This window comes from Bombina bombina, chromosome 2 (genome assembly GCF_027579735.1).
Source record: "Bombina bombina isolate aBomBom1 chromosome 2, aBomBom1.pri, whole genome shotgun sequence".
Lineage (NCBI taxonomy): Eukaryota > Metazoa > Chordata > Amphibia > Anura > Bombinatoridae > Bombina > Bombina bombina.
The window spans coordinates 36,879,325-36,899,324 of NC_069500.1; the positions used below are offsets into that span (position 1 = coordinate 36,879,325).

Sequence of the window (20,000 nt, forward strand, 5' to 3'; positions counted from 1 at the left end):
TATATACAAACAGACAGATAGATAGACTGACATACATACATACATACATACTGTACATACATATAGATAGATAGATAGATAGATAGATAGATAGATAGATATAGATAGATAGACTGACATACATACTGTACATACATACATACATACAGACAGACAGATAGATAGATAGACAGATGGACCTGCATCCAGCACTAATAAATATATTAGGATTGCACATATTCTGCACACGCCTATGTTCAGACTGGCTGCTATGCCCCCCCAGCACTTGGTCCTTGTTACAACTGTACCTGCTGCCTCAACGGTAGATCCACTACTGTGTGGAGCTAAAAAACTGAAACTTAGAAGATTTTTTTTTATACCCTGATAAAAGATCTCTAAAGTCAGAAGCATAACTGGAACTGAACAATAAAAACAGAACGCTCTCAATAGGTTCAGGGGTCCTTGGTAGAAATGGAATAATAAGACGCTGTTCCCTTTGAATCTCAGAAACATGAAATAGATGGACAGGCAATAACCTTTATTTATATAGATATATAGAAGTACAACAACCACAGCAACATTAGTAAATACAGGCCGGCCATAGGAAAGCATGCTCAGAGAGACTATAAAGCAAATAAGGTAGAGAACAGAGGAGAACACACAAAGAAAGAAAAAGAGAGGCAACATCATTTATTGTTATCTGATTTGTAAGACCATATCCTGCCCTGAAACTGATGAAAGTCACAATACAACAAGCTAGACACATCTGAGCTGTATGTGGTCTTGGGGTTCACCTGCACAAAGAGCCCCGGGGGAGAAAACGCTGTCACTAGCATCTTGGGCATGTGCAGTAGCGCTTCAGCCACCAATAACACAAATATCAGAGAGCGCTGCTCATATCACACAAAATGACACCGATTAGTGTTTCATAACATAACAGGGGCAGCCTGAGCAGCTGTACTAAATTTATCTATAAAGAATAACTAGTAGAAGAAAGAATTAGCACGTTAACTCTTTACAGGCATCACATTAAAGGCCATGCCTTACTAGTGTGTCCTTTTAATCTGGTCACAGATGGTAAATGTCTCATAGTAACGGGAGGCTCCTTTGTACAAATAAAATGCTAAACTCAAAATATCAGATAAGTATTTCTGTTGATTAATTGTAACAATTTGAACAGTAGAATTGCTTCAGTTAGTGTAATGAAAAGGTAACGTTTCTACAGGACCATGTATAACTCTTCAGATCTTATTTAAATTAACTAGGTCAAGTCTATGTGGCAGCCGTGCTGAAAAGTTTACATCATTTTTATATAAAGCGCTTACACCAATCGTTTGGTCATTCAGTATTTCTTTTTTTTCCCTTTCAGAATAATTTCCCAGCCAGCAGCCCTGACCGCCTTCAGGACTTGAAATCCACAGTGGATCTGTTGACCAGCATCACATTCTTTCGTATGAAGGTAAAACACAGTTTAAACAAACCTTCGATATCATAATGATTCCCTGTGTGTGGTTCTCTGTCTTAATAATGCCACATCGGAGTAGAACATTTTCCAATCTGCTTTATTTACCCAAAAGTTCTGTTACAATTGTTAGAAAATCTACATGAAATCATTTTTATTTTTATATGTATTATGTAAATGATATCTCCATAATGCTGACATTTAGCTTCCATTGTGCGTCTGTAACAATGCACTAAGGTTTTAAGACATTGTACATGCATAAAGCAGCGTCGCTTTTTTAGGAGGAGGTTGTTACAACTGAGCATCATAATTAGTGCTGATCAGGGCTGTCAGCTGAGAATAGCTGGGGAGCAGAAATCAGCTTATATCTGTCTGACAACACTGAGTGTGTCACCTAGCATTTAGCAATATGCCACAGAGCAGACACACAAGACCTTTCCAAATGTGCCGAGTACCTCTCCTGCTTTTGTTCAGAAGTGATAAAAGGGACCAGCTCTGGAGAAATGCAGATAACAGATTATGCATTCTACAACCGTTTGTCTCTTAACGAGAAGGAATTATTGAGATGCCTGTATTGTGACGGTCAACCCATGTTTTATGCATTAAGTATTCTTAAACCATAATTGAAAAAGATAAAAGTAAGAATGTACTAAACTGCATTTATTCACTGAATAACAAGAAGTGAAAGCATAACAGACAGCTTAAAAAGTCACAGATAATTTAGGTTAAAGTTGGAAATACTTTGTATGTTCCTTATTTTTCTTGTTTTAAGGTTAACGGTTAAGAGTGTAAACTTCAGTACTAGGTATTGGTAGCCCAGGAAAGGCTCCCGTTGTGGGGAATGAAAACCTATAATGATAACAGCAATAATATTATCAATTTAGACAGTTTCTAGTTATACCGTTTTATAGCTGTAAACCAAGTTGAATTTAGAGATTAAAGTAAAAATAATAAAAAAAAAAAAGAGTAAAAATAGAAACAAAAACAGAGTAAGTCTACAATTGTTGTCATTTGTTTGCCCGGGAATTGTACTGTAGATGTGGACACCAATGGTGCACTTATAACCTCAATAGCCCTTCTTATGGTTCCCCTATGTAGAACAGGACATTTGGGCATTTAAAAGATACATATATTTATTTTCTAGTTTTCCTTAACTCGTTTTAATGTTGTTTTAGTTTGCACAGAAATCTATTTGTTTTTGCTGCAGTTGAATGTTTAATTCCACAAATGTTCAATAACTTCTGCTTACGGTTTATTGTAAAATGGGACTTCATGTGTTCCTTGACACAAACATATTTATTCCAGTGCAGATGGGATAACGTCCTATGTATGGTTAGCTTTGGAAATTGTTATGACTTGAATAGGTTGGAAGTTATTGTATGTGACATGAGCAAATGATCTCTGTTCCATTATAGCAAAAACGCTTAATGTATTAACATTAGAAAAAAATCCTTATAATAAAACATGCATATCCTTGAGTTTTGTTAGAGAGCAGTCCAAGGTCAATGCAGAAGCACTGTTAGAAATGTCATACATCAGGAAAAATAAAAATCAATGTACAGTGATTCTAATTATCTTATTATTTGCCTTTCATTGCCTGAAGGGGCTGCCAGGGAAAGAAAACAATTCCTTGTTTGCAGTTAAAATATTATCTTTAACAAATGCTCATAGAGTCATCTGTTAGACAAAATGATATAATTGGTGCAATACTTTTCATATGACTGTTGTAGTAATGGGCAGTGAATTTCTATGCCCTTTCCATTAATGTTTCTGGTCAGGTTCAAGAGCTACAGAGCCCTCCCCGTGCCAGCCAGGTGGTGAGGGACTGCGTGAAGGCCTGTCTGAATTCCACGTACGAATACATCTTCAACAACTGCCACGAACTGTACAGCCGTGAATATCAGACTGACCCGGTGAGCAATTGTACTTATTATTTATATGAAATACAACAAAGCAAAATATTTAAGTGTTTCCTGAAACTTCCATAGCAAGTTAGTGATTAATATATATTATTTAAAATAATTGTATGAAACTAAATGTTGCTTAGTCTATAGGAGTTTGCTTTAATGTGAGGTGGGAGTTGTTGACTTACTACATTTTTTTATTCCCAAGAACAAGAAGCAAGATTTGCCTCCCGAGGAGCAAGGCCCATGTATTAAAAACCTGGACTTCTGGCCAAAGCTCATAACGCTGATAGTATCTATCATAGAAGAAGATAAGAACGCATACACTCCTGTGCTTAACCAGTAAGCAGGCCCGTGCCTGTGTTTTTCAGTGAATTCTGTCTGTGCTGTTGCTTTATCTGTTTCTTCCTTCTTTGTGTGCCTTGTAGAGAAGCCATCTCCTGTCAGTCTGTCTTCCTGTCTGCTTTGTCTCTTGTTGTTTAAGTGACTCTGAGAGCCTTCAAGGTGCAAGCCCTTTATAAAAAGCTTCCTGATAGAGGGTGAGTGAGGCCAAGCATTCATTGTTCTCTTATGCAACCTGGCTGCTAGTTCATTGCATGTTCATCCATACGGATCATTAGACCTGGCTTGGTAAAGAACAGAGGTGGCCATTTAATAGCAATTTGTATGCAAGGTGCAATCCCACTTAACCTTATTGATGAACTTATCCTATTCAGTTTTATTTGTAGAATTAATATTTGACAATTACATTTAATATTTTGTTGTGATGTTAAATAAAGGCAACTTGCTTCTGACAATAACTGGGACTGCACCTTAAGACCATTAAATTGTTCCACATTCTTCTAGTAGGACTAGTTTTTTTACATAGATTATTATTGGGACCTAAGATGAAAAATATCCATGACAGTAAAGACATATGCACACTATCTAGGTAATTGCATGATAGCCTTCATTATTATACCATTTGATCTCCCTTTGTTAAACTACTAATACATGGGTATCTCTTTGTTTTATGTCCTCAGAAGATTTCATATTAAAAGCCTCTATTTACAGTATTATTTCTAGGTGCATAATGAGGCTGTGTATGTAATACTTTAGATAATGGTGTATTACATATTTCTATAGTTTGGATATTAATATACAAATACATGGGTAACAAATTTATGTTGCTCGTGCATTGCCATGATTGCCTGTATATCATTTTCTGAGTGTCTGTATACTGAACAGCCTTTGCCTGAAGTTTGTTTGTCTTCATCATCAAAACATTAACGTCAAAAAACTTATGACAGGAAAAAATGGAAGTGCAAAAGACATTCCCCATTCCTTATTCTAGCATCCGCTATTCATTTTCTTCCTTACAGAGAACGGTGCTTACCATAAAGGACATTCTAGTGCAAAACTGCAGGTTGTTTTTGAATTACTGATCCCTGCAATAGGGTTAGAAAAATAGTTCACCACTTTCAGTCATTAAACACAGATAGTTCAGTCATCCAAACATTACAAGCTCTAATAAATTCTTTTATGTAAAACGGATAATCTGATTTGCACAAACTGAGCTTTCCTTTTAAATAAATGGCCACTATCAAATGGCTTTGTCTTTAGTAAATAAAAATACTCTCTCAGCCTATTTATGTAACTTATTAATAGATCTAATGGGCAAATGATGACTGTAAATGCCTTTCAGTTTTGAAGAATATAGCTTAGTTGAGAGGGTGCCTAATGGTGTTGAGAGGGACATAAAGGGTATTGATCAGTTAGCTGGCACTCAGTACAAATAGTGACCATGTTGGTTGCAAAACCTACATAAATACAGGATCTACTCATGTATGATCATAAATGAATTATATAGCTAGTGCTACATACATAGAGAATAGCTGTAATGCTTCCCCCTTCATAAACGATAAATCGTCAAGGCTTTCTTATGTTCTATTATGGGGGAAGTTCTGAAACTCCGTTCTTTACCCTACTAATTTAAAAGCTGCCGTGATTTTGCAAGACATGTTTGACAATCAATGGAGAATTAAAAAAAAAAAAAAAAAGTTGTTTGTGTAGTATAAGATGGGGATCCTTTCCAGATAAGCCCCGCCACCCAAAAAAAAAACATTCTAAAAAAATTCTTTGTTATCCTAGTTATTTTATGTTGTGTATAGCGTTATGGGAGACGTTTAATAAAAGTATATACAAGAACTGGGTAGTGCCCAAAGAACTTGCAATCTAAATATAACGATGTGATAGTAGCTTAGTTATGTTTTTAAATCATAGCAGTTGTACATTGATATAGTGTTGTAATAAATAATATTTGATGATTGATTTATTAATAGTTTTTCTGTAGTATTCCTCCTTTAGTTTTCAGTTCGATTGCAGTTTTCATGTCTTAAATGATAAATGAAGTAAATGCTAATATTTCCAGATGTCACGTGTCAATGGTTACATTAGCATTTACTGTACAACAAGCTGCCAATAATGAATACTAAATAAAAACAAATTAAAATAAAACAGGCCTCTCTCAAATTACTGTACCTGCCTCATAAGCCCCGGTAGCGTGCAGGTTGCGTAGCGTGCGTGCATTAAATTGGAGCTGCTGGCAAAAGTGGCACGGCTTAACTTTTCCTGCGTGCACGTTTTGCATTAGTGGCGTGGCTTATCTGGAAAAGATCCTAAGATGGAGTCTTTATGTTCTAGAACAGTGTTTCTCAACCGTGGCCCTCAGGTACCCCCAACAGGTCAGGTTTTCATTGTAGCTGTATATAGGTGAAATAATCAGCTGATCAGTAACCATGGTTACTAACCTGCTCTCACCCATCTGCTGATTATTTAACCTGTGCACTAGTTTAGCTATAATGAAAACCTTGCCTGTTGGTGGTACTTGAGGACTGCGGTTGAGAAATACAGGCCCATTTATCAAGCTCCGTACGGAGCTTGAAGGGCCGTGTTTCTGGCGAGTCTTCAGACTCGCCAGAAACACAACTTATGAAGCAGCGGTCTAAAGACCGCTGCTCCATAACCCTGTCCGCCTGCTCTGAACAGGCGGACAGGAATCGCCGGACATCAACCCGATCGAATACGATCGGGTTGATTGACAGCTCCCTGCTGGCGGCCGATTGGCCGCGAGTCAGCAGGGGGCGGCGTTGCACCAGCAGCTCTTGTGAGCTGCTGGTGCAATGTTAAATGCGGAGAGCGTATTGCTCTCCGCATTTAGCGAGGTCTTGCGGACCTGATCCGCAGTGTCGGATCAGGTCCGCAAGCCCTTTGATAAATGGGCCTGATAATGTTCTAGAACAGCCATTGCCGTAGTTGTCCTGCAATATAGACATATGTTCTTCTCTGTTTCTTGGTAAATGTGACATTTTTCCACTTATGTCCCTTAAATACTCATAAACTACACAACGGTCTTTACTTAATGTACTCATCATGATTTCATACCTATGTGTGAGATGGCATTATGGGCCTGGGTGATAACTATATATACAGTATATGCAGTGCATTCTACTTATCTGTGCTCCCAGAATGTTAGTGACATAATGTTATTTACGTCACTGCTTGAGCACGTATTGATCAGGTAGTTATGAAATCTGTAGATGGATGCCACGTACTAGATTATTTTTGGATGGTGCATTTTATGCTAAAGACCATATTTTCTTCCCCAAATGTAATTCTTAAAAATGCAGCACTATATCTTCTAGTTTGTTTCTTGTAGTTTCCTTAATCTTCAAACATTTGTTCGAGTTTTCAAAACTCTGTAATTTTATAACAAAATCAGATCATCCTGCAAAAATTGAGATCAAAACGTTTGATTTGAGCAATATCTGCTTCTTTCTTTTGTATTTTCATTTTAATATAAAGGTGTTTATCTTTATTTTGCTTTACTGATGTTTATCTTGCAGTTAATCTTAAGTGCACATCAACCAGTACTTTATGTCAAAGATGAACTTGCGTATGTGTGTGTCTATGGATGTTCACAAGATAGTCAACTCAAAAAAATGTATTGTTTAAAAAGATAGCCCCTTTATTACCCATTCCCCAGTTTTGCTCAGAACACACGGTTATATTAATACAATTTTTACCTCTGTGATTACCTTGTATCTAATCCTTTTCTGACAGCCCCCCGATCACATGACTTTTTATTTATTATCTGTTGACTTTCATTTAAGCCAATTAGTGCAGTGTTATCCGCAACCCACGGGTGTGAGCATAATGTTATCTATATGACCCACATGAACTAGCACTCCCCTGTTGTGAAAAGCTAATTAAAAAAGCATGTGATAAGAGGCTGTCTTTAGTGACTTAGAAACTGGCAGATATTTAGATGTTTAAAGGTTATAAAGTATTTTAATATAACAGTGTTGGTTGTGCAAAGTTGGGGAGTGGGTAGTAAAAGCGTTATCTATCTTTTTACACAATAACATTTTTGTGTTGACTGTCCCTTTAAATTGAGTAGGTTTTGTTGCCCTATACCATCTTTTTACTGCATGCATTTTGGGTAAAATATTAATAGCCGCAAGCGGTTGTCTGCTTTTCACCAATCTGGAAACTATTTTAATTCTTGAATGTTTTTGTTTTGGCCTCTTCATTTTCATTCACTGTAAACCGTGTTTTGTTTTTTCATAAGATTTCCTCAGGAACTCAGTGTGGGAAAGGTCAGCGCAGAGGTTATGTGGAATCTGTTTGCTCAGGATATGAAATACGCCATGGAAGGTAAGAATGACCTGTACAGTGTTCTGCATATAGTGATGCATTAAATAGATGCAGGTCTGTCTGTCGCAGACAATTTATCCCGCAAGAACCGCACCTCAGAATCCCCAAATGACCCGAACTGTTCTATTACTGCCTATGGACTCTAATCTCATTGTCATGCACATTATATGGCTTTTAAATCGTTTTCAAAACTAACCCATTCCAATAAAAACTATGGCTACACCTGACTTAAGGAGGATTATACACAGCTATTCCAATCAATAATTTAACACTCAAGTGTAATATCTGAAGTTTTCTCATGCATCTTTATTTTTTTTTTTAAATAATGTTTTATTGAGGTAAATATAAGATACAACAAATAAAGCATGTCTTTTAGAAAACACAATATAGTGGTACAAGTTCTCAGAATACAAATATAAACACAGAGATACAGGAACCGTAGGTCAGCAAAATATTTCCATATAAAACATATGGAGTTTCCATGCATTAGATCTTAGCATAGAGGAATCTAGGTAATGATGATCATTGGAAAAAACAGAGTAAAAATAAGCAACCTTGTGGGTGACCAACTTGTAAGTAATATGAATATATGAAAGATACTTTATACAAATAGGAGCACAGTTTAAATCATTATGTAAATTCCTCTCAAACTGTGCAGGGTCACTCTTGGGAAGGGGAATCAGTAACTGAGATGGCCCCTTTTGGGACTTAGAACAATATCTGGGACATGGTTGGTATATATTAGCATTCTATGCAACAAGGTGTAGATATAGCTATATAGTAGTTTGGGAAAAGCAATTAAGAAATAAGAGAGGACATCTCAGTAAAAATTAGAGCTTGGCAATACAGATGGGCTATGTATTAGGCTATGCGTCCGAATATTAGGATAACTATAAAAAGCTCTGGTTGTTTGGAATTGCTTTATAAGGATGGGGTTGGTGTAGTGAGACTTACAAGAGTTTTGTCGCTTAAAAGTGGGAACTGAAGTGAAAGTGTTACCATCTCAGTACATATCTATCTGAAGTTAAGCTGGTTAAACAAGTTTATTTGACCACTCTCTTGCTAGTTATATGTATAACTTAAATCAACAAAATATGGCAAGATTATCTCCCCAAACGGCATACAGCTGATAGCTGGGGTTATGAAAGGGATATGTGTCAATAGAGAGATCAAACCTGTTTTTTATTATATTATTATATGGTATTCCTTATTAAAAGACATAGCATCTGTATAGGGCATATCATTAGTTTGCATTAAAGATCTGCAAGGGACAGATTCACTACATAAATTGACATCAATTAGGGGGTCTCCTCAATGGATATACAGGGATCTGTTGGAACAAGTTATAACTCAGCCTTTAATACATAACAAAAAAAAAAGACATAACTATGATAGTGAGTTGGATACCTATGTTGAACAGAGTTAAAATTTAATAGGTATGCTAAGCAAGCGTGCATCTTATTTTTGTATCATGGTTAATAGGGATTAGCTAAAACAGTTACAGATTTTTCTTGCAATTACATATCAGACATGTTAAAGGGACACTGAACCCAGATTTCTATCTTAATATGGGAAGAGTCCACAGCTGCATTCCTTACTTGTGGGAAATACTGATCCTGGCCACCAGGAGGAGGCAAAGACATCCCAGCCAAAGGCTTAAATACCTCCCCCACGTCCTCATAACCCCAGTCATTCTTTGCCTTTCGTCACAGGAGGAGTGTCATCAGTTTAGCATATAGACGGCGAGACATAAGCCTCCACTGAGGATTATGGCACATTCTACGAGAGCAGTGGTTTCCTCTTGGGCCTTCAAAAATGAGGCCTCTATGGATCAGATTTGTAAGGCGGCTACCTGGTCCTCCTTACATACTTTTTCCAAACTTTACAAGTTTGATGTGTTTGCTTCTGCTGAAGCAGCCTTCGGGAGAAAGGTTTTGCAGGCTGTGGTGCCCTCAGATTAGGGTCTGCCTTGCTTTTTTCCCTCCCGTTAGCATTCCGTGTACTCTAGAGCTTGGGTATATGTTTCCCACAAGTAAGGAATGCAGCTGTGGACTCTTCCCATATTAAGATGGAAAACATAAATTATGCTTACCTGATAATTTAATTTCTATCTGTATGGGAAGAGACCACAGCTCCCGCCCGTGTTCTCCGATGGGCAGCCCTAAATTTGAAATTTGTTCTTCTGGCACCTTTTTCACCCTGATATTTCTCCTACTGTTCCTTGTTCCCTCGGCATAATGACTGGGGTTATGAGGAAGTGAGGCGGGGTATTTAAGCCTTTGGTTGGGGTGTCTTTGCCGCATCCTAGTGGCCAGGTTCAGTATTCCCACAAGTAAGTAATGCAGCTGTGGACTCTTCCCATACAGATGAAAATGAAATTATCAGGTAAGCATAATTCATGTTTTTTTCTTTCATGATTCAGATAGAGCAGCAATTTTAAGAAACTTTCTAATTTACTCCTATTATCAATTGTTCTTCGTTCTTTTGCTATCTTTAATTGAAAAGCAGGAATGTAAGCTTAGGAGCCGGCCCTTTTTTAGATTTTGCATTTTATCTCCTCTCTCTATAAACCATGTTGTTGTTGTTATCTTTATTTGTAATAAACCAACAGATTCCGCAGCTCTGTGCTGGAGGAACAATAAATAAAGTTACCAATAGCTCTGTATTCCTTCTAGGTGTGAGCTGGTCATGTAGTTGGGAGGAGGTCACAGGTTGCTCATTGGGGCGATCTGCTGGATTAAGGGCTATAAAACCCCAATGCTTTCTGTCATGATCTAGATAGAGCATGTTATTTCTAACAACTTTCTAATTTACTTCTATTGTGAATCTTTCTTTGTTCTCTTGTTATCTTTTGTTGAAAAGCAGGACGTAAGTTCAGGGGCGTGCATGTCTGGAGCACTATATGGCAGCAGTTTTGCAAAAATGTTATCCATTTGCAAAATCACTAGATGGCAGAACTATGTCCTGTCATGTAGTGCTCTAGACACCTACCTAGGTATATAGGTATTCCTTCAACAAAGAATACCATGTGATCTAAGCAAATTTGATAATAAAAGTAAAATGGAAACTTTTTTAAAAATTGAATCTGAATCACAAAATAAATTGTTGGGGTTTCCTATCCTTTTTAAGTGTTAATGTTGGATGGATTAAAACATGCTCTTAAAGGGAAAGTAAGGGGAGTCTAACCTATCGGTACTACATAATACCACATTAAATAAAAAAAAACATTTTTATGTATAGAAGTGCTAGTAATTATTTTATAAGGTTACAAATTCTTCAGTTCCCTGCCTGTCCCCTCGTCTGTGTGTTTCTTTTCATTGAGGCCTCTCATCCAATCAGAAGTATAGCCTCACGACTCATACAGATAAATGTGTGCATGCTTCCTACACCAAGGAGACATTGCACAGTGGCACCTCAAGGAAATAACAATAATGAACAGTGACTCAGAACTCATGTTTCAGTTTACTTAGATCTGTGCCTGCTACTGCATCACTGAGAGACATTAAAGGGGAATTGTGATCGCATTGGTTACATTGTCTAGAGGGGGGGGGCGCTCTATATGTCACTACACTACAGAAAAAGAAGGGGGCGGGGTCACTACCAAACACCTTTATGATAAACATATAAATATTTTTAAAAGTAATTAAATACATAAATTAATGCTTAATGGGTGATGATGGCACAAACATGAATCAGGTGGACTCTAGAAGCTTCTCATTTACCATAATTAGATACAACGTGTGGGGATGAAATCGTCAAGAAATAAATTGTATTAAGTGAAGAAAGACAAAGCAATGTGTGTATATTTACTGCACTGAGTCACAAAGCCCCAGATATCTGATCTAAAAGACACAATAGGTTTGTATCAGAATTAAATGGATAACAATCCGTTGTTTACAGTGCTATAATGCCGGTATCTTAAACCATCAAGATCAGGTATGTGCATCAGTTTGTGCCGTATTTGCTGAAGAACGTGAACATTTTAGTTTTCTACTAATTGTACCTATTTAATAGATGCAGCAGCTGCCTCTGATCTGAGATAGGCTCAGACTGTGAGACGTTGATAAAACACAGAGCGCAGCATGAGCTGGCTTTCAGTTTGAGGGGGTGAGCATCTTCTGACCACTTGAGTCATTGTTAGCTGCGGGGGATGCTTGTCTTTTTAAAGGCTCAACTTCAGTTGATTAGTCACAATGTATAATCATCTCACAGGCCTGGCTCACTCACTAGGTAATTCTGATGCACCTGTAGCCATACTGAGCTCCAGGAGTTACATTCTTGTGTATAGAGAAGAGTTTTAAATAGAATGATATACCTGGAGCCGCAGAATATGGCAAATATGTAGCAGAGTTCATTTATTCCCCTCCAAATTGCTTGGGACCAGAAAAGGTTTGGATTTCGGAATAGTTTAGATTTTGGAATATTTGTTTCTGTAAAATGAAACAGCTTGGAGAGGGGATTGGGACTAAGTGTAAACAACAAGATTTTATGTCAGGCAATATTTACATTTATAATACAGCTTAGACATGCAACCTAAAGGTAGGTTTATATCATATATAGCAACCATACTAAGTATAAATAGCCATTTGTGTGGGATAGTGGTGCAGTAATCAGTTGTGTGAAACCTTGTATGAGCGATTTGTGTCTGGTCTGGTTGTGTGCAAAGGAGATGCATTTAATCCAAAGGTTTTGTTATTTTTATATTAAGCTGTGTCATAATCCTAACATTTATATTTTTCCCATTTCTTTTGTACATTCTGCATTTTTCTCTCTAAGTTTTGGATAAAATAAGCACACTCCATTGGCTGAGTGGTAAGTCCTTTATCATCAGCTTGACCTTGTAGATTGCTTCATGCTTTTAGATTCAATAATAGAAAAAAAGTCCTCCCATAGTTTCAGAACTTTCCTTTCCAATAAAAAGGCTCTGAAATATTGTTTGTAATGCAGCAGTAATCACAGAAATTGAAGTCATATGATGATTTAATGATATGCTTAAGTCCAAGATTGGATATCTAACCATGTTTTGCAGGATTTTTTTTTTATTACCTCTTTTTTTACTTTTACCTCCCATGAGTTTGCTAGATCCTCGACAATTTAATGGATCTGCTTAATATACAAAATGCAATACACAACGTTAATCTGCCGCTCTCAACTGCTTGCAGGACTCAGCAAAGAGTTTTTCAGCCTGTTTGTTCTTGGTATACTGTATTCTTTTAAATGCCTTTCTCATATGGTTGTCAGAACTAATTGCTACAACTTGCAACCACTTATAATTCTTTAAGGGGCCATTACAGCTGCCATCTATGACTTATGCATATGTAATATATTGTCCAGGCCATTCTAGAATTCAGCAGTAGAGCTTTTCTGGGAAGCAGTGAGACGACTAAATGTTTGACTTTTTAGAAAGAAATTATAGCAAAACAGTAGTTCTAGTTTATTAGAAGCAGTTTCCTCTCACATTAGTTTCATTATCCTGCATTTCGCGATAACAACTTGGTATTGCATATTTTCCAGTACTCCTCTGGGTAGTGATTCTAGTGGTTTACAACCAAACTGTTTTACTGCACCTCTGCTGTGTCAAACACTACAAGGATTCCCAACCATGTGATTCACTTATCTTGATAGAGCCTCTCAGATGTGCTTTCCCAGCCTCTATCTGCAGCTCTGCATTTTTGTTTACATTTTCTTATTGTGATAATTGCTGTTCCTTGTTTCCTCATTCTACTACCTGATCAAGTTTTGGATAATGTGATGTTCATTATTGGGTGCTTGAAGTATAACCTATGTGATAAGTCAAATGAGAGGTTGTTTTCCAAGCCATTTTTAATTTCTTTTTTATTTAAAAGGAACAGCAAAATCAAAATAAATTATAACCAGCTTTCCAATTTAGTTATGTTATCAATATTGCCTAATTCTTTTGGTCTCCTTTGTTAAAGCGTAATCCTAAGTATGCTCGGGAGCGTGCACGTCTTTAGCTATATGGCAGCAGTGTTTGCCCAACATGTACTAAACCGTCAACTTCCTGTCTGCATGTAATTTCGTATAAAACTTTTCACGCAAAATAGAATTCTAATGTACAAAGCTGCTAAGCATCTAAAAAATACGCTGAATCTAATGTGAACGCTCAATACTGCGAGTCTTCGTCGGGTTATCTTTTTTCTGTGGAGATGCTATTGTAAGATCAAATTTCACCAATATTAAATATTGTCAATGCTTCAATTATTTTGTCAGTGTATATTTTCGTGTCTACTTCGTGAATTAAAATACATGATTTTTTCTTTGGCGGAGACAATAGAAACCAATGGTGGTTCATAGACTGAAACTGAAAGGATTAGTCATTGGTAAATAAACTACTTTTCTCAGAATGAACAAAACTTACTTGGTAGTCAAACAGTCAATTATTATATCTTCAATTACAAAGAAAGCAGACTAGAGATGAACCTAAATGACCTGTGCTTCCCCAAAGAAGAAGGAGGAGAGTACCAAGGATATTTCTCCCAAGAGTCGGATTAGATGCCCTTACTGACTGAGAGATCATCCAGAGGTTTCATCTGAATAGATAGTCTATCTTGTCACTGTACAAAAATATAAGTGACATACTGTTGCCCATGACAGCAAGGTCACGCGCAATACCTGGAATACTTACACTTTTGGCTCCACTACATTTTCTTAGAATTTCTAGAATCTGCAGCAACAGCCATATTCGTTTTTTTACAAAAGGAATGCAGCAACGGCATTAAAAAGTTATTTATTTGTTCTGGAAAACCTCCTTCTTATACATGTGACCATCCAATTACATTTTTTACACCTTTCTGGTTACATGTGGACAGAATCGAAGAAAAGAACGCAGACAGATTATTAACTTTGAACTTTCGCTCCAAAGTTATCAATAATCCAATTGTCTTAGTGCAGTGTTTCCCAAACCCAGTCCTCAGGACCCTTACTCAGGCCAGATATTCTTAACTAGAGCACAGGTGAAATAATCAGCTGATGGGTGAGCTGATTGTTCCACCTGTGATCTAGTTAAAATACAATGAATATCTGGCCTGAGTAAGGGTCCTGAGGACTGGGTTTGGGAAACACTGTCTTAGTGGGTGATTAGATGCCATTTTTTCCACGTTTTGTTTTTTGAAAATTCATGTAACAAAGTTGATTTCTTAATGTGCGAATGCATTAAATGTGACTCCTTAGTACGTCGGTCATTGCCATGTTATATATAGATGCAAACTCTGCTGCCATAGACTGCTAAAGACATGTGCATGATCCTATTGGCTATCTGTGTTACCAGAAGATTGGTGAATTATCTTGATTTAAGGAAAGAAGTTTTTAGTATGAATACTTTATGATTAAGCCTGAAATTCATGGCATTTGAGTGAAGTCTGGGAACATCGCCATGTCATATTTGTTCATTAAATAAAGCCTTTGCGTTGATGCTTTATTTCTTAGTATTAATAATTTCTATGCTTCAGGGTATTACCCATCAAAAGTATATGGTTTGGAATCCAGCAGAGAACCAGCACATTGCATGAAAAGATGAAGCTATTTCAGCTTGGCAGTGGTAAAATCTTGACACTATGATGTACAAGGAGACCATCGTCATGCTTCAATTAATAAATGTAATGGCCCCATTTCAAAATACCAACCCTGATTCCGCCATATCTGCAGAATTTTAGAGCTGTGCCTTTAACTCACGGGCTGATAGCAACCCACAGCAAAATGTTATTTTCATCCTGTGATGCAGTAAAATATAGTGATAGTAATCCCTAATTGTAGTTGCCTCTTCATTTTCTCTTTCTGTAGTTTGTTTATACTGGATGTTTCATATGTCTCATTATGCCCAGCTTCTGCTCATTTTTTATTTTCACCTATAATTGATGTCCAAGCTAAAGAAATTCTAAACAGTGTAGCGGTATCCCTTTGTAAACTACACAGCTTAAACTGTGCATTGTATCCGTGCTGGTGTTTGATTCAGAAAAATGGCTCTATAGATATTAAACATTATTTCAATATACTCTTCTGATTCCATCTGACAACATGAAAATAATAATGATATCTATAAGCAGTGAAGGAGCTTATAGCAGGTCTATAATGGGTTCTTGAATCCTCTTGCTGTTGGAGGTCGGGGTTAATGTAATTTCTGCTATTAACATTCTTCAGGGTTTTTTAGTTGTCAGACTATTATAAATGGAATTTTCAAAAGGTTGTTTTTCTGAAAGTTTCCCAGAAGTAGAAAAATAGATATTATGGCTTCAGAGGAAATCTACAAAGACTGAGCAACAAGCTAAAAACTATCATATTGGTTCATTCTGGCCAAGGGGAATCAGGGTCTCATTCTGTTGGCAGAGCAGAATCACTACTTGCTCCCATTTTGTGCCTCAGAATCTGTTTAATTACAAACATTTAGAAGTTCTTTATTATGATGCATATTGAGTTACCCCTGTAATAGCCCTGTAAGCCAGGTTTGGTATATTTTTGGTAAATGATGTGAACGTAGAATCTTTACTGTACTATCTGTTCCACGCCTTAGGAATTTCTCCAACATGGCAAATGGGTGTCCAAGCTGGGAGCCTGGAGTATTTTTTTTTTTTTATATCAAAATATGGTTATTTTGAGGGTTTATTCCTTCCCAAAGGTGGTCAATGATCTAAATATTTATTTTGAGATTGTTCTGTAATTCTGTCCACATCGTAAATATGACAAAGACGTAAATATGACAAAGAAATCTACTAAGAGTAGGAAATCCCATTAGTTTTGAATCCTCAATTCTGATTTCCAAAGTATCCAGTTTTATTGGACCATATATTTCTTGAGCATGTGTTTCTTATTCATGGTTTGTCAAAGATATAAGCTTAGGGACTTCTTCTCTGTTAGGTCCCACCTTATCTTGCTAAACTGAAAAGCTGGAAAGAAGAAATGGCAAAAGTCTTTAGAAGTTTCTACCTACTTAAAAAAGACAGAAGACTATATACTGACTGGTTCCAAATGTGACAGCACTTTGTGTACCAGCCATTTTAATAGTTGTAGGTCATGTAGAGCCTTGCTGTATTTTATATTTATATATATATGGACATGTTTGTTACTGTCTTCTGGCTTGTCATTTTACAACTTTCCTTTCAGTTGATGCAGTTTGATTGATTACTGTCAGGGTTTTTTCCCTGTTGTGTTTGCCATGTGCTGCTGGCAGCCATTTTACTCACCTCTCTTCCTGACTATGGTGCATTGTGGGGGATGCTGCTCAATTCCTGCACTTCCTTTTATGGCCAGACTGGTGTGCATCATCCATGTGAGAGAGGATGCAGTCTCAGAATTGTGATGTCATCACTTATTATTTAAAAGGCCTCTGTTCAGTATGCTTTGCCTTTGCGTAGTCTCAGACCTGTTTGTGAGAGTTCCTGTGTATTACCTGGCTGCCTGACGTCCTTTCTGGTTCCTGATCCCTGGCTTGTTCCTGACTCTGCTGTTTTCCTTGTTCCTGATTCCGGCTCGTCTGACTATTCGCTTTGGCTCCTGACTCGGCTCGTCTGACTACCAGCTCTGGTTTTGAATCCTGGCTTGTTATTTGATTTGTGGACTTTTTATTATTTTTTGCTATTAATAAAGGTGTGATTATTTTTGCACTTCTCGTCTGTCTGATTCCTGGCACCCTGACAGATTACAGCTATAGTGTAGTGTGTTTTATTTTTGTATGTAAGTACTATACAGTATTAGTACAGAAATAAATCTGATGAAGGTTCTCTTGCCCCAAATAGCTATAACGTACAGTACAGGCATGGTATAGATTCCTGATCATCTTGTTTCATCCATAGCAGAAGGTTGACTTGTCAATAAGAGAATACATGATGTTACTGAGGTCAAAACCATTGATATGCCCAGTATTAGCTTTTTATATTATTTTTACTTGTTTCATTAAGAGAAATAGTTTTGAAACCAGAACCTCCTAACCCAGTTTTTTATTTGAATAATAAACAGTTCATAACCCTATGGAGGGGGGAAAAATGTCTCTCATTCTGTCCTGTTACAAGGACAATCCAAGGAAAGTAACCTCACACCTCTGATGTAATGTGCAGAGGCACTACCAGTAATTCCCCAGCAATAACCAAAGCTATCACACTCCCTAAGGATAACCCTTATCTTATAGGTGGCAGAAGGAAGGGATGTTACTTTTTAAATAAAGTTGTATTTTTCTCTGTATGGTAGGGTATAATATAGTGCAGCAGCATCAACTCCAGCCCTTAAAGGGACACTACTTAAAATGTTATGTCATCCATATGAAATATCACCATTTAAATGTTTTGTTTTCCAGAAAACATATAATATAAAAGCTGTTTAGACTAATATACTAGAACAAGTTCTGCACGTCCTACTAATGCTAATTGTCCTATAGTTACAGTCTACTAATGCTAATTGTCCTATAGTTACTGTCTACTAATGCTAATTGTCCTATAGTTACGGTCTACTAATGCTCTTTGTCCTATAGTTACGGTCTACTAATGCTAATTGTCCTATAGTTACGATCTACTAATGCTAATTGTCCTATAGTTACGGTCTACTAATGCTAATTGTCCTATAGTTACGGTCTACTAATGCTAATTGTCCTATAGTTACGGTCTACTAATGCTCTTTGTCCTATAGTTACGGTCTACTAATGCTAATTGTCCTATAGTTACGGTCTACTAATGCTAATTGTCCTATAGTTACGGTCTACTAATGCTAATTGTCCTATAGTTACTGTCTACTAATGCTAATTGTCCTATAGTTACGGTCTGCTAATGCTAATTGTCCTATAGTTACGGTCTACTAATGCTAATTGTCCTATAGTTACGGTTTACTTATGCTCTTTGTCCTATAGTTACAGTCTACTAATGCTAATTGTCCTATAGTTACGGTCTACTAATGCTAATTGTCCTATAGTTACGGTTTACTTATGCTCTTTGTCCTATAGTTACAGTCTACTAATGCTAATTGTCCTATAGTTACGGTCTACTAATGCTAATTGTCCTATAGTTACGGTCTACTAATGCTAATTGTCCTATAGTTAGTCTACTAATGCTAATTGTCCTATAGTTACGGTTTACTAATGCTCTTTGTCCTATAGTTACAGTCTACTAATGCTAATTGTCCTATAGTTACGGTCTACTAATGCTAATTGTCCTATAGTTACGGTCTACTAATGCTAATTGTCCTATAGTTACGATCTACTAATGCTCTTTGTCCTATAGTTACGGTCTACTAATGCTAATTGTCCTATAGTTACGGTCTACTAATGCTAATTGTCCTATAGTTACGGTCTACTAATGCTAATTGTCCTATAGTTACGGTCTACTAACGCTAATTGTCCTATAGTTACGGTCTACTAATGCTAATTGTCCTATAGTTACGGTTTACTAATTCTAATTGTCCTATAGTTACGGTCTACTAATGCTAATTGTCCTATAGTTACGGTTTACTAATTCTAATTGTCCTATAGTTACGGTCTACTAATGCTAATTGTCCTATAGTTACGGTTTACTAATGCTCTTTTTTCCTATAGTTACAGTCTACTAATGCTAATTGTCCTATAGTTACGGTCTACTAATGCTCTTTGTCCTATAGTTACGGTCTACTAATGCTAATTGTCCTATAGTTACGGTCTACTAATGCTAATTGTCCTATAGTTACGGTCTACTAACGCTAATTGTCCTATAGTTACGGTCTACTAATGCTAATTGTCCTATAGTTACGGTCTACTAACGCTAATTGTCCTATAGTTACGGTCTACTAATGCTAATTGTCCTATAGTTACGGTCTACTAATGCTAATTGTCCTATAGTTACGGTCTACTAATGCTAATTGTCCTATAGTTACGGTCTACTAATGCTAATTGTCCTATAGTTACGGTCTACTAATGCTCTTTGAGGAAGTACCTATCAGTCAGAATTAACAGGAAACAACTGTCGCCCAATGAGCATTAAGTAGGAAAT

At 36.9% G+C, this 20,000-nt stretch overlaps 1 protein-coding gene across 1 annotated transcript in view; it reads left to right on the top strand.

Moving 5' to 3' along the window:
* UNC13B (unc-13 homolog B) overlaps positions 1 to 20,000 on the top strand; it is a gene marked incomplete in the record, with an annotated part of 1,551,453 nt that overhangs the window by 1,195,112 nt on the left and 336,341 nt on the right. Inside the window, 4 exon segments of the mRNA XM_053701016.1 lie at positions 1,349 to 1,438; positions 3,220 to 3,354; positions 3,554 to 3,687; positions 7,955 to 8,040. Coding sequence (XP_053556991.1) covers positions 1,349 to 1,438; positions 3,220 to 3,354; positions 3,554 to 3,687; positions 7,955 to 8,040 — 445 coding nt within the window.